At 36.5% G+C, this 20,793-nt stretch overlaps 1 protein-coding gene across 1 annotated transcript in view; it reads left to right on the top strand.

Moving 5' to 3' along the window:
* LOC138756715 (ADP/ATP translocase 4-like) overlaps positions 1-20,793 on the top strand; it is a 60,930-nt gene that overhangs the window by 17,754 nt on the left and 22,383 nt on the right. The window contains 2 exon segments of the mRNA XM_069923105.1: positions 11,278-11,363; positions 11,365-11,406. Of these exon segments, the coding sequence (XP_069779206.1) occupies positions 11,278-11,363; positions 11,365-11,406 (128 nt within the window).

Below are 20,793 nucleotides of genomic sequence, written 5' to 3' on the forward strand. Positions count from 1 at the left end.
TTTTATACTCCTCCTTTATTTTTATCCCTTTTGTTTTCTATTCTTATCAGTTCTGCCAATGGTTCTATTGCTAAGGCGAACAATGAGGAGGGATAATGGACATCCCTGCCAAGTTGATCTACTTAATTTGAATTGGTTCGATCCATTTCTTTATTGTTTTATTCCAATTAATATATTTTTCTGGCAGATTGAACTTCTGTAATACCTTAAATAAGTAGTTCCACTCTACCCTGTCAAAGGCTTTTTCTGTGTCTAAGGCAATAGCCACCATTGGTTTTTTATTTCCTTGAGCTGCATGAATTATATTAATAAGTTTACAGACATTATTCGCTGTTCGTCTTTTCAGTTTGATCTTGTTTAACTATTTTTGGTATACAGTCGGCCAATCTGTTTGCTAATAATATTGCTATTATCTTATAATCTGAATTAAGTCGAGATTTTGGTCTATATGATGCTGGTGTTAATGGATCCTTCCCCTTCTTTGGTATTACTGTAATTATTGCTGTCTTACATGAGTCTGGCAAGTTTTGTGTTTCTTCCACCTGATTCATTACTTCCAGGAGAGGAGGAATTAATAACTCTTTAAATGTTTTATAAAATTCTATTGGAAATCCATCCTCTCCTGGTGTTTTAGTGTTTGGCAGCTTTTTTAATACATCCTGTACTTCCTCTATTTCAAATGGTTTTATCAGTTTGTTTTTGTTCCTCTTCTTGCAATTTCAGCAGTTCAATTTTAACTAAAAACTCTTCTATTTTATCATCTTTCCCCTCATTTTCAGTTTGGTATAATTGTTCATAAAATTCCTTAAAGTCCTTTTTCCTTGATTCCAATACAGTTCTTTTAGCTTGTTCTGTTTTAAGTTGACAGGCCAATATTTTATGTGTTTTTCTCCCAATTCATAATACTTTTTCTTTGTTTTCATTATGTTCTTCTCTACCTTGTATGTTTATAATGTTACATTTTTTTTTGCCCATCAATTCTCTTTTTTTCTTGATATCGTCCTTTTTCACTAGTTCCTTTTCTATACATGCTATCTCCCTTTCCAGCTGCTCTATTTCCTGATTGTAATCCTTTTTCATCTTAGTTACATAACTTATTATCTGTCCTCTTATGTAAGCTTTCATTGCGTCTCATAGTATAAATTTATCTTTCACCGATTCTGTGTTTATTTCAAAATATGTTTTAATTTGGCATTCAATAAACTCTCTAAATTCCTGCCTTTTAAGTAGCATGGAGTTGAACCTCCATCTTTATGTTCTTTGTGGGAGGTCCTCCAGTTCTATTGCTAATGACAGGGGTGAACGATCTGAAAGTAGTCTAGCTTTATACTCAGTTTTCCTAACTCTTCCTTGAATATGGGCCGACAACAAAAACATATCAGTCCTTGAGTATGCTTTGTGCCTTCTTGAATAATATGAATATTCCTTCTCTTTTGGATGCTGTCTCCTCCATATATCTATAAGTTTCATTTCCTGCATTGATTTAACCATAAATTTGGCTACTTTATTCTTTTTGCTTGTCTTTTGTCCAGTTTTATTCAACAATATATCCAAATTAAGATTAAAATCCCCCTCCTATCAATATATTTCCTTGTGTCTTCAAAAAAAATATCCTGCATAAACTTTTGATCCTCATCATTAGGTGCATATATATTGAGCAAATCCAAAATTCTGAGAATATCTGACACTTTATCCTTACATGCCTCCCTGCTGGATCTATTATTTCCTCCTCTATCTTAATTGGTACATTTTTAACTAATATGGCTACACCTCTAGCTTTTGAATTATATGATGCTGTTGCTACGTGTCCTACCCAGTCTCTCTCTTCAATTTGTTACGTTTCCTCTTCAGTTAAGTGCGTTTCCTGGACAAATGCTATGTCTATTTTTTTCTTTTTTCAGTAAATTTAGTAGCCTCTTCCTTTTAATTTGGTTATGCATTCCACGCCCAAATGCACCCCCCCCCTCTCTGAGTTTCCCCTTATCACTTGCCAGGCAACCACAACTCCCCTTTCCATTTGGCTTGCGATCTTGCTCGCAAACGTCAAGTGATTTCGCAGTGATGGTTATTCTCTCCCCCCCCCCAGAAAACACATTTTTTTATACACACAACAAAGCTCTTTTTTTTCCCCCTTCTTCCTTCCTTCCCTTCTCTTTTCCATCTTTAGTTCTTTACATATACATTATTTTTACATCTTTATATATACTTTATCACCGGTCTTCTTTCTTCTTACATCTCTTCTTCTCTTCTTCTGTCCTGCAAACGGTCTGCGAATTCTTGTGCATCCTCCAGATCTGAGAACAGTCTGTTTTGCTCCCCAGGTATAAATATTTTAAGTACGGCTGGATGTCTTAACATAAATTTATAACCTTTTTTCCATAAAATCATTTTTTCTGTATTAAATTCCTTCCCCTTCTTTAAGAGTTCAAAACTTGTGTCTGTGTAAAAAAAAAAAAATATTTTTTGTCCCTTATATTCCAATGGCTTATTATCTCCTCTAACTTTGTTCCTTGCCCGCTCCAATATACTTTCTTTTGTCGTATATCTTAAAAATTTTACTAAGATGGACCTTGGTTTTTGATGTATCTGCGGTTTCGGTGTTAGTGCTCTGTGTGCCCTTTCTATTTCCATTTCTGCATGTAATTCTGTCATTTACAAAGCCTTCAGAATAAATTCCTTCATGTCTGCATCTTCTTCATCTTCCTTCAGCCCACTATTTTTATGTTGTTTCGCCTATTATAGTTTTCCAAAATATCATTTTTCTGAGATAACAACACTTGTGTCTCTAATTTGTTTGTCACTTTCTTCCGATTTTTCTCTTAAGCCATTTACTTCCAATTCAACAGCCATTTCCCGCTTCTCCACGTTTTCTACTCTTTTCCCTATTTCTGTAATGACCAGTTCTAAGCTTTGCATTTTGTCTTCTGCTCTTTTCATTTTTCTTTTAATCACACTAAATTCTAATGATAACCATTCTTTTAATGATCTAATCTGTTCTTCAAAAAAAGCTTTATCTATATTCTGTCCATCTGTTTTACCTTCTATTTCCCTGTGAAGATCTTTGTCATCTTCTTCCTCTTCTTCTGTGTCTGTACTTGTGCTTGTGTCTTCTCTTTGTATCTGTGTCTCTTCTGTTTTTCCTGATGAATTACTTCTATGTCTTTTTCTGGCCTCCTCTTGCTGTTGGTCTTCCTTTCGTGGGCTGTTTGTCTGTCTGGCCTCCTGCTGTTAATCCTCTTGTTATCTGTCACCCCACTGTCATTCTTCTTCATCCGGCTCCTCACTCCTTTCCTCTCTTTTTATCCTCCAGCTGAGCGCCCTGATGCCGCGTGTCCCTCAGCTGTTCGTGTTGTACCTGCCTGCTCCTCGGCTGAGCCCCCCTCCCGCCAGTGTTCATTTTTTCCTTTGATTAGGCACTTTTGTTTGGCTCTGAGAGCCATTTTTGGAGTCCACCGGTCGGGAGGTCGCAACTTCGCAGGGCACTCACCAACCTTGGAGATCGGCTGCTCTTCACCAACGCAGCTCCCTGCTCCTTCGTGCAGGTAAGGCCTTCTTCTTTCTTCTCTGGTGATTTTTCTTTTTTTCCCTTTGTGCTTAATTTCTCTTTTTTGGGTGCCATCTTCTTGTTCTTTTCTGTAACTTTATCTTCTATTTCTTGAGTTTTGTATCCATTGAGCCTTGTCTTTTCTAAACTTTTTTTCTTTTTTTCTGGAGAGGGCTTGTTCAACCCAACCGGCCACTACTCCATCATTTGACTCCTCATTCCTTTTTGTATTTTTAAGGTTGCTTCCATTTTCCAAGTTATGATTATGCATTTTTTTGCTGCTGCAAGCATAATCATGATAAATCATTTTTGAATCCTGTCTAATTTTAGGTTTAATTCTTTGTCTTTTATATTGTTTAACAGGAAGATTTCTGGATCTTTTGGTATCTTATTTTTTGTATTTCTATTTAATATTAAGTTTAAAACCTCCAAAAAGTTTTCACTTTTGCACATGTCCAAATTGCGTGCAATATTGTTCCAATTTCTTGTTTACAATAGAAACATCTGTCTGACATTCTTTTAACTTTTGTGGTGTCACGTATAATCTATGTGGCCAATTATATTGTATGATATGAAACCGAGTATTTATTGTATTATTCATGGTTCCTGTGCACAGTTCCTCCCATGTTTTGTTCTTTATTCGTATTTTTAAATCTTTTTCCCAACCTTGTTTAGGTTTGTACATTGCTTCATCATTTTCTTTGCAATGCAATTTTCTGTACATATTTGCAATAAAAAAATTACTAATGCTATTATGTATTCATAACAGCTGCTCTCTGGTAATCTTAAGATAGTTCCCAATTTTAATTTTAAATAAGTTTTCAACTGATAATATCAAAATATTGTACTATGTGATATTTTGTATTTGTCTTTTAACTGTTCAAATTTTAATTATTTTCCAAAAAGCAATCTTTTATTCTTTTAATTCCTTTTCTCGCCCATTCTTTAAAAAATAAATTGCCCGTTGTAAAAGGAATTAATGGGTTTTGCATTAGTAGCATTTTTGGTATTTGATAATTTATCATTTTTTGCTCCAGATGTATTTTCTTCCATGTTTTTAGTATATGATGTAGTATTGGTAAATTGTTGTGTTGCACCAGTTTTTCATCCTATAAATGGATAAATGTTCTAGGAATTTTTTTTCTCCTAGTTTGTATAATTCTATCTTGAGCCAGTCCAGATTTTCTTCCATTTGTTAAAATTCTGATAGATATCTTAATTGTGCTGTCCTATAATAATTTTTGAAATTTGGTAACTGTAATCCTCTTTGTTTATACATCCTTGTTAATTTTTCTAAAGCCACTCTTGATTTTTTACCCTTCCATAAAAAGTTTCTTATTAATTTATTCAGTTTCATAAAAAATTCTCCTGTCAAGGGAATCAGTAGTGTTGGGAATAGATATTGTATCTGTGGAAATATATTCATCTTGATGCAGTTTAATTTTCCTATTAAAATTAATGGTAAATCTTTACATTTTTCTAAATCTTCTTGTATTTTTTTTTATTAACGGTTGGTAGTTTAATTTATACAAATAATTTAAATTGTTATTTATCCTGATACCAAGGTAACATATAGCCTGTGATTGCCATTTAAAAGGGGATTCCTTTTTATATTTTGTATAATCAAGTATATTCATTGGTATCACTTCACTTTTATTGATATTAACCTTGTATCCTGATATTTCTCCATATTCTTTCAATTTTATATATACATTTTTTATTGATTTATTTGGATCTGTTAAATATACTATAATGTCATCTGCAAAAAGCTAATTTTAAATTCTTCCTCTTTTACTTTTATTCCTTTTATCCTGGGTTCCCTTCTTATCAGTTCTGCCAATGGTTCTTTGGCCAAAGCAAACAAGGAAGGTGCTAGTCGACATCCCTGTATGGTTGACCTATTCAATTTAAAGTGATCTGAAACATGTTCATTTGTTATTACTTTTGCCAAAGGTCCATTATACAATGCTCGAATCCAATTTTTTAAATTTCAGGTAATTTGAATTTTTATAGTTCTTTAAATAGATAATTTCATTCCACCCTATCAACATCAGGGCTTGCGTTGGGAAATATCGAATCACATTTGCTAAGTTGCCATGCCAAAAACTCAAAAAACCTGAAAAGACAGAATTTATGTTGTATTTTTAAATATTAAGAATAAAAATTGTAAAACTGACTTGCAAATGGTAAATTAAATAAATGAAAATTTGTGCTTCAATTGGTGGCATTCATGAAAAAAGTCCCACTCCAGAGGTCTAAACTCTTGATTTATGGCCATGAACAGGCGTCACCAAATTCGACCCAGCAAGGGTGTCCATTGTCACCAGCCTTGCTTGCATTGGCTATTGAACCGTTAGCTCAGACAATAAGACAGAATGAAAAGATAAGAAGGTTGAGAGTTATGGATGAGGAATATAAGATTATTCTATTTGCAGATGATGTTTCGATATATTTGACAGAACCAAAACAGACATTATTACATTTGCAGGAATGTTTATTACAATTTTGAAAGTTATCTGGATATAAAGTTAATTGGGACAAGAGTGAAATTTTGCCAGTTGGAGAGGGTGATTATTCAGAGTATAAAAATATTACAAAATTGAAATGGTCTGATAAAATTAAATATTTAGGAATAACTGTAAATACTGATTATCAATCATTATATAAGTTAAATTATGTTTCTTTATTAAAAAGATTAAAGCAGATTTAATTAACTGGAAAGATCTTCTGTTAACTTTAATTGGTCGAGTAAATTGTATTAAGATGAATATTTTTCCTTGAATCCAATATTTATTTCAATCGATACCATGTTCCCTTTCAAAGGGTTTTTTTCAGGATCTAAATAAAGTTGTGAGGGAATTCTTATGGAAAGGTAAATTACCGTGGGTAACATTGTATAAACTTGCATGGAAATATGCATTAGGTGAACTTCAGTTACCTCATTTTCAAAATTATTATGAAGCAGCTCAGTTGAATTTATTAGTAGATTGATGGATTTGGACCAACATCCAAGTTGGGTGAAAGTGGAGATGGCATGTATTTCTGAAGTTGAGGTGCATCAATTTATATTTCGATGGAATACGAATTTGTTGTGGGAATATAATATGCCAGTATTAAAACATTTGTTAAAGGTATGGACTAGAAGAAATAAGGTTTTAGGATTAAAAAGTAAATTATCAATTTTAATCCCACTATATAATAATCAGCTTATTCCTTTTTCTATGTTTAATAATCATTTAAAGAGTTGGGATTCTAAGGGTATAAAGATACTGCAGGATTGTTTTGAGGAAGGAAAATTTCTTTCTTTTAATCAATTAAGGGAATGATTTGATATTTCTGAAAATTCTTTGTTTGTTTATTACCAACTTAGAGTCCTCCATCAGCCAGCTCCCCACCATGACCACCAGCCCCCCGCCCCCCCCCCCCATCTCCATCGGGCACACTGAACTCAAAACGGTCAACCAGTTTACCTACCTCGGCTGCACCATTTCATCTGATGCAAGGATCGACAAAGAGATAGACAACAGACTCGCCAAGGCAAATAGTGCCTTTGGTAGACTACACAAAAGAGTCTGGAAAAACAACCACCTGAAGAAACACACAAAGATCAGCGTGTACAGAGCCGTTGTCATACCCACGCTCCTGTTTGGCTCCGAATCATGGGTCCTCTACCGGCATCACCTACGGCTCCTAGAACGCTTCCATCAGCGCTGTCTCCGCTCCATCCTCAACATTCATTGGAATAACTTCATCATCAACATCGAAGTACTCGAGCTGGCAGAGTCCGCAAGGATCGGATCAATGCTGCTGAAGACCCAACTGCGCTGGGTCACGTCTCCAGAATGGAGGACCATCGCCTTCCCAAGATCGTGTTCTATGGCGAGCTCTCCACTGGCCACCGAGACAAAGGTGCACCAAAGAAGAGTTACAAGGACTGCTTAAAGAAATCTCTTGGTGCCTGCCACATTGACCACCGCCAGTGAGCTGATCTCACCTCCAACCGTGCATCTTGGCACCTCACAGTTCAGCGGGCAGCAACCTCCTTTGAAGAAGACCGCAGAGCCCACCTCACTGACAAAAGACAAAGGAGGAAAAACCCAATGCCCAACCCCAACCAACCAATTTTCCCTTGCAACCACTGCAACCATGCTTGCCTGTCCTGCATCGGACTTGTCAGTCACCAACGAGCCTGCAGCAGACGTGGACATACCCCTCCATAAATCTTCATCCGCGAAGCCAAGCCAAAGAAAGAAAGGAAGAAAGAAAAGAAAGAGCTTTGGTAAAAGATATCTATGGTAAAGAGATGATTTTACCTGTATTGACGAAATTTGAATCTTCGATTTCCTCTACAACAAAAAGGGGTTATATTTCAGTTATGTGTCAAGTGTTACAAGATAGTATGGATAAACCAGAATGGAAGAAGTCTAAGCTTAAATGGGAAGTTGATTTAAACTTTATTTTTCCAGAAGATAATTGGGTGGATATGTGTTATGATAGTGTAACTAAATTGATGAATGTATGATATGGAATGGTTAACTATAATTTTTTACATCAGTTATATTTAACTCCAGAGAAATTTTAAAAATATGGTTTTTCAAGAATTCGAATTCTTCTTTTAGATGTGGTTTATGTTCTGGAACTTTTTTACATGCTGTTTGGTCTTGTGTTAAAGTACAATCATTCTGGGAAGAAATTAGGTTATTTTGGAAAAATTATATAATATTAAGTTACCATTAGACCCATCTATTTTTCTAATGGGTTATATGGTTCCTTTAAGGGGATTAGGGTTGGATAAGTTTCAAATTGCATTTGTACGATTAGTGTTGTCTGTGGTACGAAAATATGTAGCTAGTACATGGAAAGATAATATAAGTATAATGCATTGGTATATAATGAATTGAAAGCTTGTATTATAATGGAAAAAATTACATATAATCTCATGATAATTATTCTCTTTTTGTTAATAAGTGGTTACCTTATTTGGAATATTTGCATTTGGATGTACTTTGATTTATTAAATACTTTTAGTTATTTTTTGTTTATATTTTTGGCTCTCCTTAAGAGAGTTGGCTGATGGGATGGGGGGGGGTTTGTTTGTTTTTTTTTAGTTTTTTTTGTGATTTCTTTATACTTATACAAAATTATATTTATTGAATTGTATACTGTTTTTTTCTTAAAATTATCTTTTAAATAAATAAAGTTTTTAAAAAAAAGATATCTTCAAAAGACTACCTCAAGATATTATGAGTACTAATTCATCATAGTGTTCTTGTTTCTCAGCCTGAACACTAACAGGTACAAACCCCCTGTACTTGAAAGAGGCATCTACTCAGGTTGTGGCTGCTTTATATCTATTATAGCTCACCCTTCAACACCATCATCCTCCTCAGTACTGTTCTGCAAGCTTCAAAACCTGGGCCTCTGCACCTCCCTCCCCAGCTGAATCCTTGACTTCCTTATCAGAAGACTGCAGTCAGTGTGGATTGGTAACACTATCAATCAGAAGAAGTACATCTCAAGGACTGCTCTACTCTCTCTGCACCCTGTCTGTGTGGCTTGGCTCAATTCAAATGTCACTTAAAAATTTGCCAGTGATTCCACAATTGTCAGCAGAATCACAGAGGGCAATGAGGATACGTACGGGAGTGAGATAAGTCAGCTAGTTGAGTGGTGTCAAACAACAACTCAACATTAGCAAAACTAAGGGATTGATTGTGGACTAGTAAGGGGAAACCAGGAGAGCACAAACCATTCTTCATCGAGGGGACAGTCTTGGAGAGGGTAAAGAACTTCAAATTCCTGGGTGTCAAAATACCTGAAGATCTACCTTGGGGCCATTGGGTTGATGCAATCATGAAGTAGGCTCGCTAGGGACTATATTTCATTAGGAGCTTGAGGAGATTTCATGTGTCACCACTCTTGGAAATTCCTACAGGTGTACCATGGAGAGATTCCAACTGGTTGCATCGCTGTCTGGTACAGAGGTGCCAATGCACAGGTCAGGAAAAGACTACAGAATGTTGTGAATTCGGCCAGTGCCATCATGGGCATTAGTCTTCACTCCATTAAGGATATTTATATGAGGCAGTGTCTCAAGAAACCAGCCTCCATCATCAGTGACCCTTACTGCCCAGACATGCCCTTCTCACTGGTAGGAGGAACCTCAATGTTACAAAAACAGATTCTTCCCCTCCATCTCGCTTTTTTTCTCTTCTTTTGCACTAATTTATTTATTTTTAAATTGTATTTACAGAAGTGTAATGTGATAGTACAGATTCTATCACCAATGTGTATATGTACATATGTACAGATGGTAGTGTAGATGGCAGTCTCTTCAATCTGAGGTGCCTAAAAGCTCATACCAAGACACAAGAGCAATTTGTCCGTGAACCACTCTTTGCAGACGATGCCGCTTTAGTTGCCCATTCAGAGCCAGCTCTCCAGCGCATGACATCCTGTTTTGCGGAAACTGCCAAAATGTTTGGCCTGGAAGTCAGCCTGAAGAAAACTGAGGTCCTCCATCAGCCAGCTCCCCACTATGACCACCATCCCCCCCACATCTCCATCGGGCACACTGAACTCAAAATGGTCAACCAGTTCATCTGATGCAAGGATCAACAAAGAGATAGACAACAGACTCGTCAAGGCAAATACCGCCTTTGGAAGACTACACAAAAGAGTCTGGAAAAACAACCACCTGAAGAAACACACAAAGATCAGCGTGTACAGAGCCGTTGTCAGACCCACGCTCCTGTTCGGCTCCAAATCATGGGTCCTCTACCGGCATCACCTATGGCTCCTAGAACGCTTCCATCAGCGCTGTCTCCGCTCCATCCTCAACATTCATTGGAATGACTTCATCACCAACATCGAAGTACTTGAGCTGGCAGAGTCTGCAAGCATCGAATCCACACTGCCGAAGACCCAACTGCGCTGGGTGGGTCACGTCTCCAGAATGGTCAGGTGCACCAAAGAAGAGGTACAAGGACTACTTAAAGAAATCTCTTGGTGCCTGCCACATTGACCACCGCCAGTGAGCTGATCTCGCCTCAAACCGTGCATCTTGTCACCTCATAGTTAGGCGGGCAGCAACTTCCTTTGAAGAAGACCGCAGAGCCCACCTCACTGACAAAAGACAAAGGAGGAAAAACCCAACACCCAACCCCAACCAACCAATTTTCCCTTGCAACCGCTGCAACTGTGCCTACCTGTCCTGCATCGGACTTGTCAGTCACCAACGAGCCTGCAGCAGACATGGACATACCCCTCCATAAATCTACGTCCACGAAGCCAAGCCAAAGAAAGAAGAGTGTAGAATGACTGTGATTGGCTGAGAGTGTAGCCACACCTACTGGCAAATCTTAAAGGATTGCTCTGAGCCAGATCAGGTCATGCTGGACTTGTCGACCTACTTGTGATATGCTCCAGTCTTCTAGTTAATAAAAGCCTTGGTTTGGATCAACAAATCTTTGATTCTTTCAACACGCATTACATGTAATTTTTAAAATCATTATTGCACCTGTAATGCACAATACAGCTGCCGCAAAACAATGAATTTCGTGACGCTTGTTCATGGCCATAAATCTAGTTTAGACCTCTGGAGTGGGACTTTTTTTCATGAATGTCACCAATTGAAACACAAATTTTTGTTAATTTAATTAACCATTTGCAAGTCAGTTTTACAATTTTTATTCTTAATATTTAAAAATACAACATAAATTCTGTCTTTTCAGGTTTTTTGAGTTTTTGGCGTGGCAACTTAGCAAATGTGATTCGATATTTCCCAACACAAGCCCTGAATTTTCCCTTCAAGGATAAATTACAAGCAATTATTTATGGGAGGAAATGACAAAGAAAAACAGGTATAATATAGATGATAGTAGGAGTATAAATAGCTGGAATATTATTTTTCTTTAACTCCTGTTGTCAGTTAAATAATTAAACAACAGTTTGATAGGTTGGATATGGGGAGAATCTACATATTTTGTTTTTATCCATGATCTTGGAGGGAGTGTTATTCATAGTAAGATTGTTGAAATGTACTTTAAAAAATGAGGTGATGGGACATGGATCTTTATTGGCCCCAGTCTTTCAGCAAACTTCGTCATATTAAAAAAGGGGAGAAGGAAAATTCATCACAAATAGACCTATTTGACTTCATAAAGTATCTGTTTAACTTTGCTTTCTAATTGTTTTGGCTTTTGTTTGTTATTAGCAAAAATGTAGAGCAACAGCATTACATTCCCAACCTGGTGAGCAGATACTGAGGGAATTTTGTACAGACTTACAATATATCAGCCCTACCTTATGAGAAAACCACAGTCGAGACACTGTGCAGTTTATAAAACTGTACTGAAATAGCAATATGTATGGTCCAGTGCCCATATGTCATGTTGTTATTGTTCAGTGACTTCTTTGCTTCACAAAGAAACCATATTCACCTTAGAAATGAAAGTGGCATGAATTTTCTCACAAACCTGTTTAATTTCATAATCTGTAGAGAGTTGTGAAAATAAACTTGCATTAACTGATTCTAACTCTTAAAGGAAACCTGACTACAGGTGCTCCTCTACTTACGATGGTCCAACTTGTGATTTTTCGAAGTTAGGATGGTAACGTGACTCGTTATTTACTTTCACACAATATGTTAAAGTAAGGTAATCGCAAGCATCGTTGATTTTTCTAATAGACGTTGATAATTCACCTAAGGTGAATTCTTTGTAGCCTCCTTGGTTAATCATTTATTTTGTTCAATCAGAAAACGTGCCCCACTCTCTCCCAAGTGAGCAGGGCAATGGGATCAGTGTGGGGACTGATACAGCGCTGTCAGGGGAGAGCAGGGAGTGGGATCAGTGTTGGGAACGATAAAGGGCTATAGGGAGAGATCGAGACAGTGGGATCAGTGTGGGCACTGATACAATGCTGTCGGTGCTAAACAAGGAATACCTGTATTATTTTTTGACATTCGGTATTTTAAAATACGCTGCTGCTATTACGTAGTGTTACGAACCGAGCGTAATGAGCACCAATAGGCAATAAATCAGACAGTCTTTAATTTTAAATCAGTAATTTTATTTCTAATTCTTAAACTATAGTCTTAACTTTTAAACTATCCTTAACACTAAATTATGTGTGTGATGTTCCCAAAAATGTTTTCATTTGTCCTACTGTCTGAGGCTTGGGAGCTTTGGTTATTGCCTCGACTTGATCCGGTGCTATTGCTTTTGTTTCTTTAGATATTAGCCTACTCATGTTTGTTTGCAAAACTGTAGCTTCTTTTTCGATACAGTACTTTATGACCTCCATGTGCTAATCTTTCCAAATGGGTTAGGGTGTTCTGTTCACACTGTTCCTTGCTTTCGGAACAGATCAGCAAATCATCTACATACTGTATCAGTCTACTTTCCAATGGTATCCGCTCCAAGTCACCATTAACACCTGATTTTAAAAATGCGGTGTTTGTTTAAATCCCTGCGGCATCCTAGTGTAGGTGTACTGAGTGTCTTTGTAAGTGAATGCAAATAAACACTGACACTGGTCCACTAAAGGAACACTGAAAAGCAAGATGCCTCTGGTGGGATATTAGTCAGCAGTGTATGTGCGTTTGGGACTACTGCTGGCCAGTCTTTCACTACGCAAGTCATGTACCAGTCTCCATTTGGACTTAGCTGCCTTTAAAACAGGTAACAGCAGGAGCTATCTGTCTTTTTAAGGACCCCTGCTTCCAGCAGACCTTGTATTCTTTGTGCTATACCTTCTTCTGCTTTTGGGTTTAAGGATACTGTGATCTTCTATGTAGAATCACTCCCTGTTTTAGTTCCACTTCTACCGGATATGCTGATTTTACTCTCCCAACTTCTGTATCTTGTTGTGACCAAAAAGTAGATGGCATCTCACTTAACCTTTTGCTCTTTCGCTGTTCTCTTTTTTCTCTTAGCAATGGCAGGTGTTGCTGGGGAGTTATTTCGACTTCCTTTGAGGTTCCTAACATGTCTATGTCTATCATTTTTTTAAAATTTTTTTTATTTTTCACACCATAAACCACACTGACCAAGATACATACATTTTCCTTTTCAAATATATGCAGTGTCATTTTCTTCCCCCCCCCTCCCATCCCACCCTCCCTACCTCCCCCCCATTCATTTAAAGTACAAAATCTAAGGCAGCTAAGTCCAAATGGAGACTGGTACATGACTTGCGTAGTGAAAGACTGGCCAGCAGTAGTCCCAAACGCACATACACTGCTGACTAATATCCCACCAGAGGCATCTTGCTTTTCAGTGTTCCTTTAGTGGACCAGTGTCAGTGTTTATTTGCATTCACTTACAAAGACACTCAGTACACCTACACTAGGATGCCGCAGGGATTTAAACAAACACCACATTTTTAAAATCAGGTGTTAATGGTGACTTGGAGCGGATACCATTGGAAAGTAGACTGATACAGTATGTAGATGATTTGCTGATCTGTTCCGAAAGCAAGGAACAGTGTGAACAGAATGACAATGTTGTCATTCAATAAAAAAAAACAAGAAATTCCACTGAGTCAATTCTTTTCATTTCCTTCTCCTTTCATTAATTTAGGTGGTAGATGACCCCGGTAGGTTTTCTCTATTGTGTTTCATGTATGGCTCCCATATTTGTTCAAATATTTCAATATTATTTCTTAAATTATATGTTATTTTTTCTAATGGAATACATTTATTCATTTCTACATACCATTGTTGTATTCTCAAATTATCTTCCAATTTCCAGCTTGACATAATACATTTTTTTGCTACGGCTAGAGCTATCTTAACAAATCTTTTTTGTGCACCATCCAAATCAAGTCCAAATTCTTTATTTTTTATGTTACTTAGGAGGAACATCTCTGGGTTTTTTGGTATATTGTTTTCTGTAATTTTATTTAATATCTGGTTTAGATCTTCCCAAAAATTTTTCTACTTTCTCACATGTCCAGATTGCATGAATTGTTGTTCCCATTTCTTTTTTACAACGAAAACATCTGTCAGATACTGTTGGGTCCCATTTATTTAACTTTTGAGGTGTAATGTATAGCCTGTGTATCCAGTTATATTGTATCATACGTAACCTCGTATTTATTGTATTTCTCATTGTTTCAGAGCATAACTTCTCCCATGTTTCCTTCTTTATCTTTATATTTAAATCTTGTTCCCATTTTTGTTTAGTTTTACCATTTATTTCCTCATTCTCCTTTTCTTGCAGTTTAATATACATATTTGTTATAAATCTTTTGATTGTCATTGTATCTGTAATCACATATTCAAAGTTACTTCCCTCTGGTAACCTCAGACTACTTCCTAATTTGTCCTTCAAGTAGGATCTCAATTGGTAATATGCCAACACTGTATCTTGAGTTATATTATATTTATCCTTCATTTGTTCAAAGGATAATAATCTATTTCCTGAAAAACAATTTCCTATTCTTTTGATCCCTTTTTTCTCCCATTCTCTAAAGGAAAGGTTATCTATTGTAAAAGGGATTAGCTGATTTTGCGTCAGTATTAGTTTTGGTAATTGGTAATTTGTTTTATTCCTTTCTACATGAATCTTCTTCCAAATATTGAGCAGATGATGTAATACTGGAGAACTCCTACATTGTACCAATTTTTCATCCCATTTATATAATATGTGTTCAGGTATCTTTTGCCCTATTTTATCTAGTTCTAATCTAGTCCAATCTGGCTTTTCCCTTGTTTGATAAAAATCTGATAGGTATCTTAATTGTGCGGCTCTATAATAATTTTTAAAGTTTGGCAATTGTAAGCCTCCTTGCTTATACCATTCTGTTAATTTATCTAGTGCTATCCTCGGTTTCCCCCCTCTCCATAAAAATTTCCTTATTATTTTCTTTAACTCCTTGAAGAATTTCTCTGTCAAGTGTATTGGCAATGCTTGAAATAGGTAAAGTATGCTTGGGAAAATGTTCATTTTAATACAGTTTATCCTTCCTATTAGTGTTAGTGGTAAATCTTTCCAATGCTCTAAATCGCCCTGTAATTTTTTCATTAGTGGATAATAATTAAGTTGATATAGATGGCCGAGATTTTTATTTATTTGTATACCTAGGTATGTTATTGCTTGCATTTGCCATTGAATGGTGAATCCTTCTTAAATTTTGAGAAATCCGCATTATTCATTGCCATTGCTTCACTTTTATTTACGTTAATCTTGTAACCCGACACTTCTCCATATTCCTTCAATTTCTTACATAATTCTTTTATTGATAGTTCTGGTTCTGTTAAGTATACTATAACATCATCCGCAAATAAACTGATTTTATATTCCTTGTCTTTTATTTTTATCCCTTTTATATTATTTTCTGTTCTTATCAATTCTGCTAGTGGTTCTATAGCTAATGCGAACAATAAGGGTGACAGTGGGCATCCCTACCTTGTTGATCTGCTTAAATTAAATTGCTTTGATATATATCCATTTACTGTCACTTTTGCCAATGGCCCCTTATATAATGCTTTAATCCAATTAATATACTTCTCTGTTAAACTGAATTTTTGCGATACTTTGAATAAATAATTACATTCTACTCTGTCAAAGGCCTTCTCTGCATCTAAAGCAATTGCTACTGTTGGCGCTTTACTCCCTTCTACTGCATGAATTAAGTTAATAAATTTACAAATATTGTCTGTTGTCTCTCTTTTTTTAATAAATCCAGTTTGGTCTAGATTTACCATTTTAGGTACATAATCTGCTAATCAGTTTGCTAATAGTTTAGCTATTATCTTATAATCTGTGTTAAGTAATGATATTGGTCTATATGACGCTGGTGCGAGTGAATCTTTCCCTTGCTTTGGAATTACTGTAATTATTGCTGTTTTACATGAATCTGGTAAGCTTTGTGTTTTGTCAATCTGGTTGATTACTTTCAGGAGGGGAGGAATTAATAAATCTTTAAATGTTTTATAGAATTCTATTGGGAATCCATCCTCTCCTGGTGTTTTATTATTTGGTAGTTTTTTTATTATCTCTTGTATTTCTACTATTTCAAATGGTTCTGTTAATTTATTTTGTTCCTCTATTTGTAATTTTGGTAGTTCAATTTTAGTTAAAAATTCATCTATTTTCCCTTCTTTCCCTTCGTTTTCAGTTCGGTATAATTGTTCATAGAATTCTCTAAAGTTTTCCTTAATTTCTTTTGGATTATATGTAATTTGTTTGTCTTTTTTCCTTGATGCCAATACCATTTTCTTAGCTTGTTCTGTCTTAAGCTGCCATGCTAGAATTTTGTGCGTTTTTTCACCTAGTTCATAATATTTCTGTTTTGTCTTCATTATATTCTTCTCCACCTTATATGTTTGTAGTGTTTCATATTTTATTTTTTTATCTGCCAATTCTCTTCTTTTAGTTGTATCTTCCTTCATTGCTAATTCTTTTTCTATATTTACTATTTCCCTTTCCAACTGCTCTGTTTCCTGATTGTAGTCCTTCTTCATCTTGGTTACATAACTTATTATTTGCCTACTTTCATTGCATCCCATAGTATAAACTTATCTTTCACTGATTCTGTATTTATTTCAAAGTACATTTTAATTTGTCTTTCAATGAATTCTCTAAAATCCTGCCTTTTAAGTAGCATGGAGTTTAATCTCCATCTATACATTCTTGGAGGGATGTCCTCTAACTCTATTGTCAATATCAAGGGTGAATGGTCCGATAGTATTCTAGCTTTATATTCTGTTTTTCTTACTCTATCTTGCATACGAGCTGATAACAGAAATAGGTCTATTCTTGAGTATGTTTTATGTCTACCCGAATAATATGAATATTCCTTTTCCTTTGGGTGTTGTTTCCTCCATATATCCAAAAGTTGCATTTCTTGCATCGATTTAATTATAAATTTGGTTACTTTGTTCTTTCTGTTAATTTTTTTCCCAGTTTAATCCATATTTGAATCCAAATTAAGGTTGAAATCCCCTCCTATTAATATGTTTCCTTGCGTATCCGCTATCTTCAAAAAAATATCTTGCATAAACTTTTGATCTTCTTCGTTAGGTGAATATACATTGAGTAGATTCCAAAAATCCGAATATATCTTACATTTTATCATTACATATCTCCCTGCTGGATCTATTATTTCCCTCTTCTATTTTAATTGGTATATTTTTACTGATTAATATAGCTACTCCTCTTGCTTTTGAATTATACGACGCTGCTGTTACATGTCCTACCCAATCTCTCTTTAATTTCTTGTGCTCCAATTCAGTTAAATGTATTTCTTGCACAAATACTATATCAATTTTATGATGCTGTCGCTACGTGTCCTACCCAGTCTCTCTCTTCAATTTGTTATGTTCCTCTTCAGTTAGGTGCGTTTCCTGGACAAATGCTATATCTATTTTTTTTCTTTTTTCAGTAAATTTAGTAGCCTCTTCCTTTTGATTTGGTTATGTATTCCGTTAATATTTAAAGTCATATAGTTCAACGTAGCCATTTCATACTTTGTTTATCTTCCCTTTCCGTTTCTCCATCATCACCTTTCCTTCTTATCCATTTCTACTTTCTTGTTTTGAACACTTTATAAGACAACATTTCTAAAACATCAAACATTTTCCTTATTCTCCTATTTAAAACTTCTTTAACCCCATTCTCCCCTCCCCCTCCTGAGTTGCCCTTTATCCCTTGCCGGGCAACCACATCTCCCCTCTCCATTTGGATTTGCGAATTCACTCGCAAGCGTCAACTGATTTTGCAGTGTCCGTAACTCCTCCCCACCCAGCCCTCCCCGGAAAAGATTTAAATTTTCATATATAACAAAGCCTTTTAATTCCCTCCTTATTCCCTCTATTCCCTTTCATTCCCTTATTAATTCTTATCTATACTCTATATATTTTCCTCTAAATACAGATACACTCATGTACATACATATATACATACACATCTATATATATATATATATATAGATATATATATCTATATATATATCTTTGGCTTGGCTTCGCGGACGAAGATTTATGGAGGGGGTAAAAGTCCACGTCAGCTGCAGGCTCGTTTGTGGCTGACAAGTCCGATGCGGGACAGGCAGACACGGTTGCAGCGGCTGCAGGGGAAAATTGGTTGGTTGGGGTTGGGTGTTGGGTTTTTCCTCCTTTGCCTTTTGTCAGTGAGGTGGGCTCTGCGGTCTTCTTCAAAGGCGGTTGCTGCCCGCCAAACTGTGAGGCGCCAAGATGCACGGTTTGAGGCGATATCAGCCCACTGGCGGTGGTCAATGTGGCAGGCACCAAGAGATTTCTTTAGGCAGTCCTTGTACCTTTTCTTTGGTGCACCTCTGTCACGGTGGCCAGTGGAGAGCTCGCCATATAACACGATCTTGGGAAGGCGATGGTCCTCCATTCTGGAGACGTGACCCAGATGCTGTCGACCTCTGCCATCTCGAGTACTTCGACCTTAGGGATGAAAGCGCTCCAATGGATGTTGAGGATGGAGCGGAGACAACGCTGGTGGAAGCGTTCTAGGAGCCGTAGGTGATGCCGGTAGAGGACCCATGATTCGGAGCCGAACAGGAGTGTGGGTATGACAATGGCTCTGTATACGCTTATCTTTGTGAGGTTTTTCAGTTGGTTGTTTTTCCAGACTCTTTTGTGTAGTCTTCCAAAGGCACTATTTGCCTTGGCGAGTCTGTTGTCTATCTCATTGTCGATCCTTGCATCTGATGAAATGGTGCAGCCGAGATAGGTAAACTGGTTGACCGTTTTGATATATATACACATACATATAGTTCATGGTCATTTTTACTCTCATTACATGTCTTCATCTCTCTGCTTGTTTTGTAGTTGTTCTGCAAATTTTCGTGCTTCCTCTGGATCCGAGAATAGTCTGTTTTGTTGCCCTGGAATAACTATTTTAAGTACCGCTGGGTACTTTAACATAAATTTATATCCTTTTTTCCATAAGATCGTATTTGCTGTATTGAACTCCTTCCTCTTCTTCAGGAGTTCAAAACTTATGTCTGGATAGAAAAAAATTTTTTGACCTTTGTATTCCAGTGGCTTTTTGTCTTCTCTTATTTTCTTCATTGCCTTCTCCAATATATTTTATCTTGTTGAACATCTTAAAAATTTTACTAAAATGAATCCTGGTTTTTGCTGCGGTTGTGGTTTTGGGGCTAGTGTTCTATGTGCCCTCTCTATTTCCATTTCTTCCTGTAATTCTGGTCTTCCTAGGACCCTGGGGATCCAATCTTTTATAAATTCTCTCATATTCTTGCCTTCTTCATCTTCCTTAAGGCCCACTATCTTTATATTATTTCTTCTATTATAGTTTTCCATTATATCTATCTTCTGAGCTAACAGCTCATGTGCCTCTTTAACTTTTTTTATTAGATTCTTCTAATTTCTCTTTTAAGTCCTCTACTTCCATTTCTACGATTATTTCTCGTTCTTCCACATTATCCACTCTATTTCCTATCTCTGATATGACCATTTCTATTTTATTCATTTTTTCTTCTGCACTCCTAATTCTTCTTTTTATCTTATTAAATTCTTGTAATTGCCATTCTTTCACTGATTCCATATATTCTTTAAAAAAAGATATATTGTCTTGACTTTCTCTTCTTCTTCCATTTCTTTTTGTTCTTCTTTTTCTTCCTCTGGGTTTACCATCTGTTGTTTCCTTGTTTTCTTTTTACCCTCTTCTTTCTTGTTGTCGTTATTTTCTATGTTCTGCACCTGTTGCTGTGTTGCAGCTGTCTCTCTCAGCTGTGGAGATCGACTTCACAGCTGTTCCCCCCTCCTGTCAGTGTGTTTTTTTCATGCGCATCGCACATGCGCGAGGGTTGCGCACTTTTACTCGGCTCTGCGAGCCATTTTTGTAGTCCCGTGCCCAGGACTTCCACTGACCTGAGGGAGCGGGCTTCTCTTCGTGGCAGGCCTCCTCGGACAGGTAAGGCCTTCACCTTCTTCCGACGTTCTTTCATCTTCTCTTCTTCCCGTTGTTTTCGACTTTTCTCTCTTCACTGCCATTTTCTTCTCACCTTTATTTTTACTTTGTTTTAATTTTTACTCTTGTACCTTTGTGTTTTGTGCGGTTTTTTTTTCAACTTTTCTGGAGAGGGCTGGAATTCCCTGACCGGCCACTACTCCATCACGTGACTCCTCCGTCTATCATTATTTTGATGTAGATACTTATCAGACTTCCATACTCTTGGTGTAATTTTTTTCCGATCACCAAGGGTCCCAAGTCTTTGGACTGGTGACCCTCATTCACAAGCAACAT

The sequence above is a fragment of the Narcine bancroftii genome, chromosome 3 (genome assembly GCF_036971445.1).
Source record: "Narcine bancroftii isolate sNarBan1 chromosome 3, sNarBan1.hap1, whole genome shotgun sequence".
Taxonomy (NCBI): Eukaryota; Metazoa; Chordata; class Chondrichthyes; order Torpediniformes; family Narcinidae; genus Narcine; species Narcine bancroftii.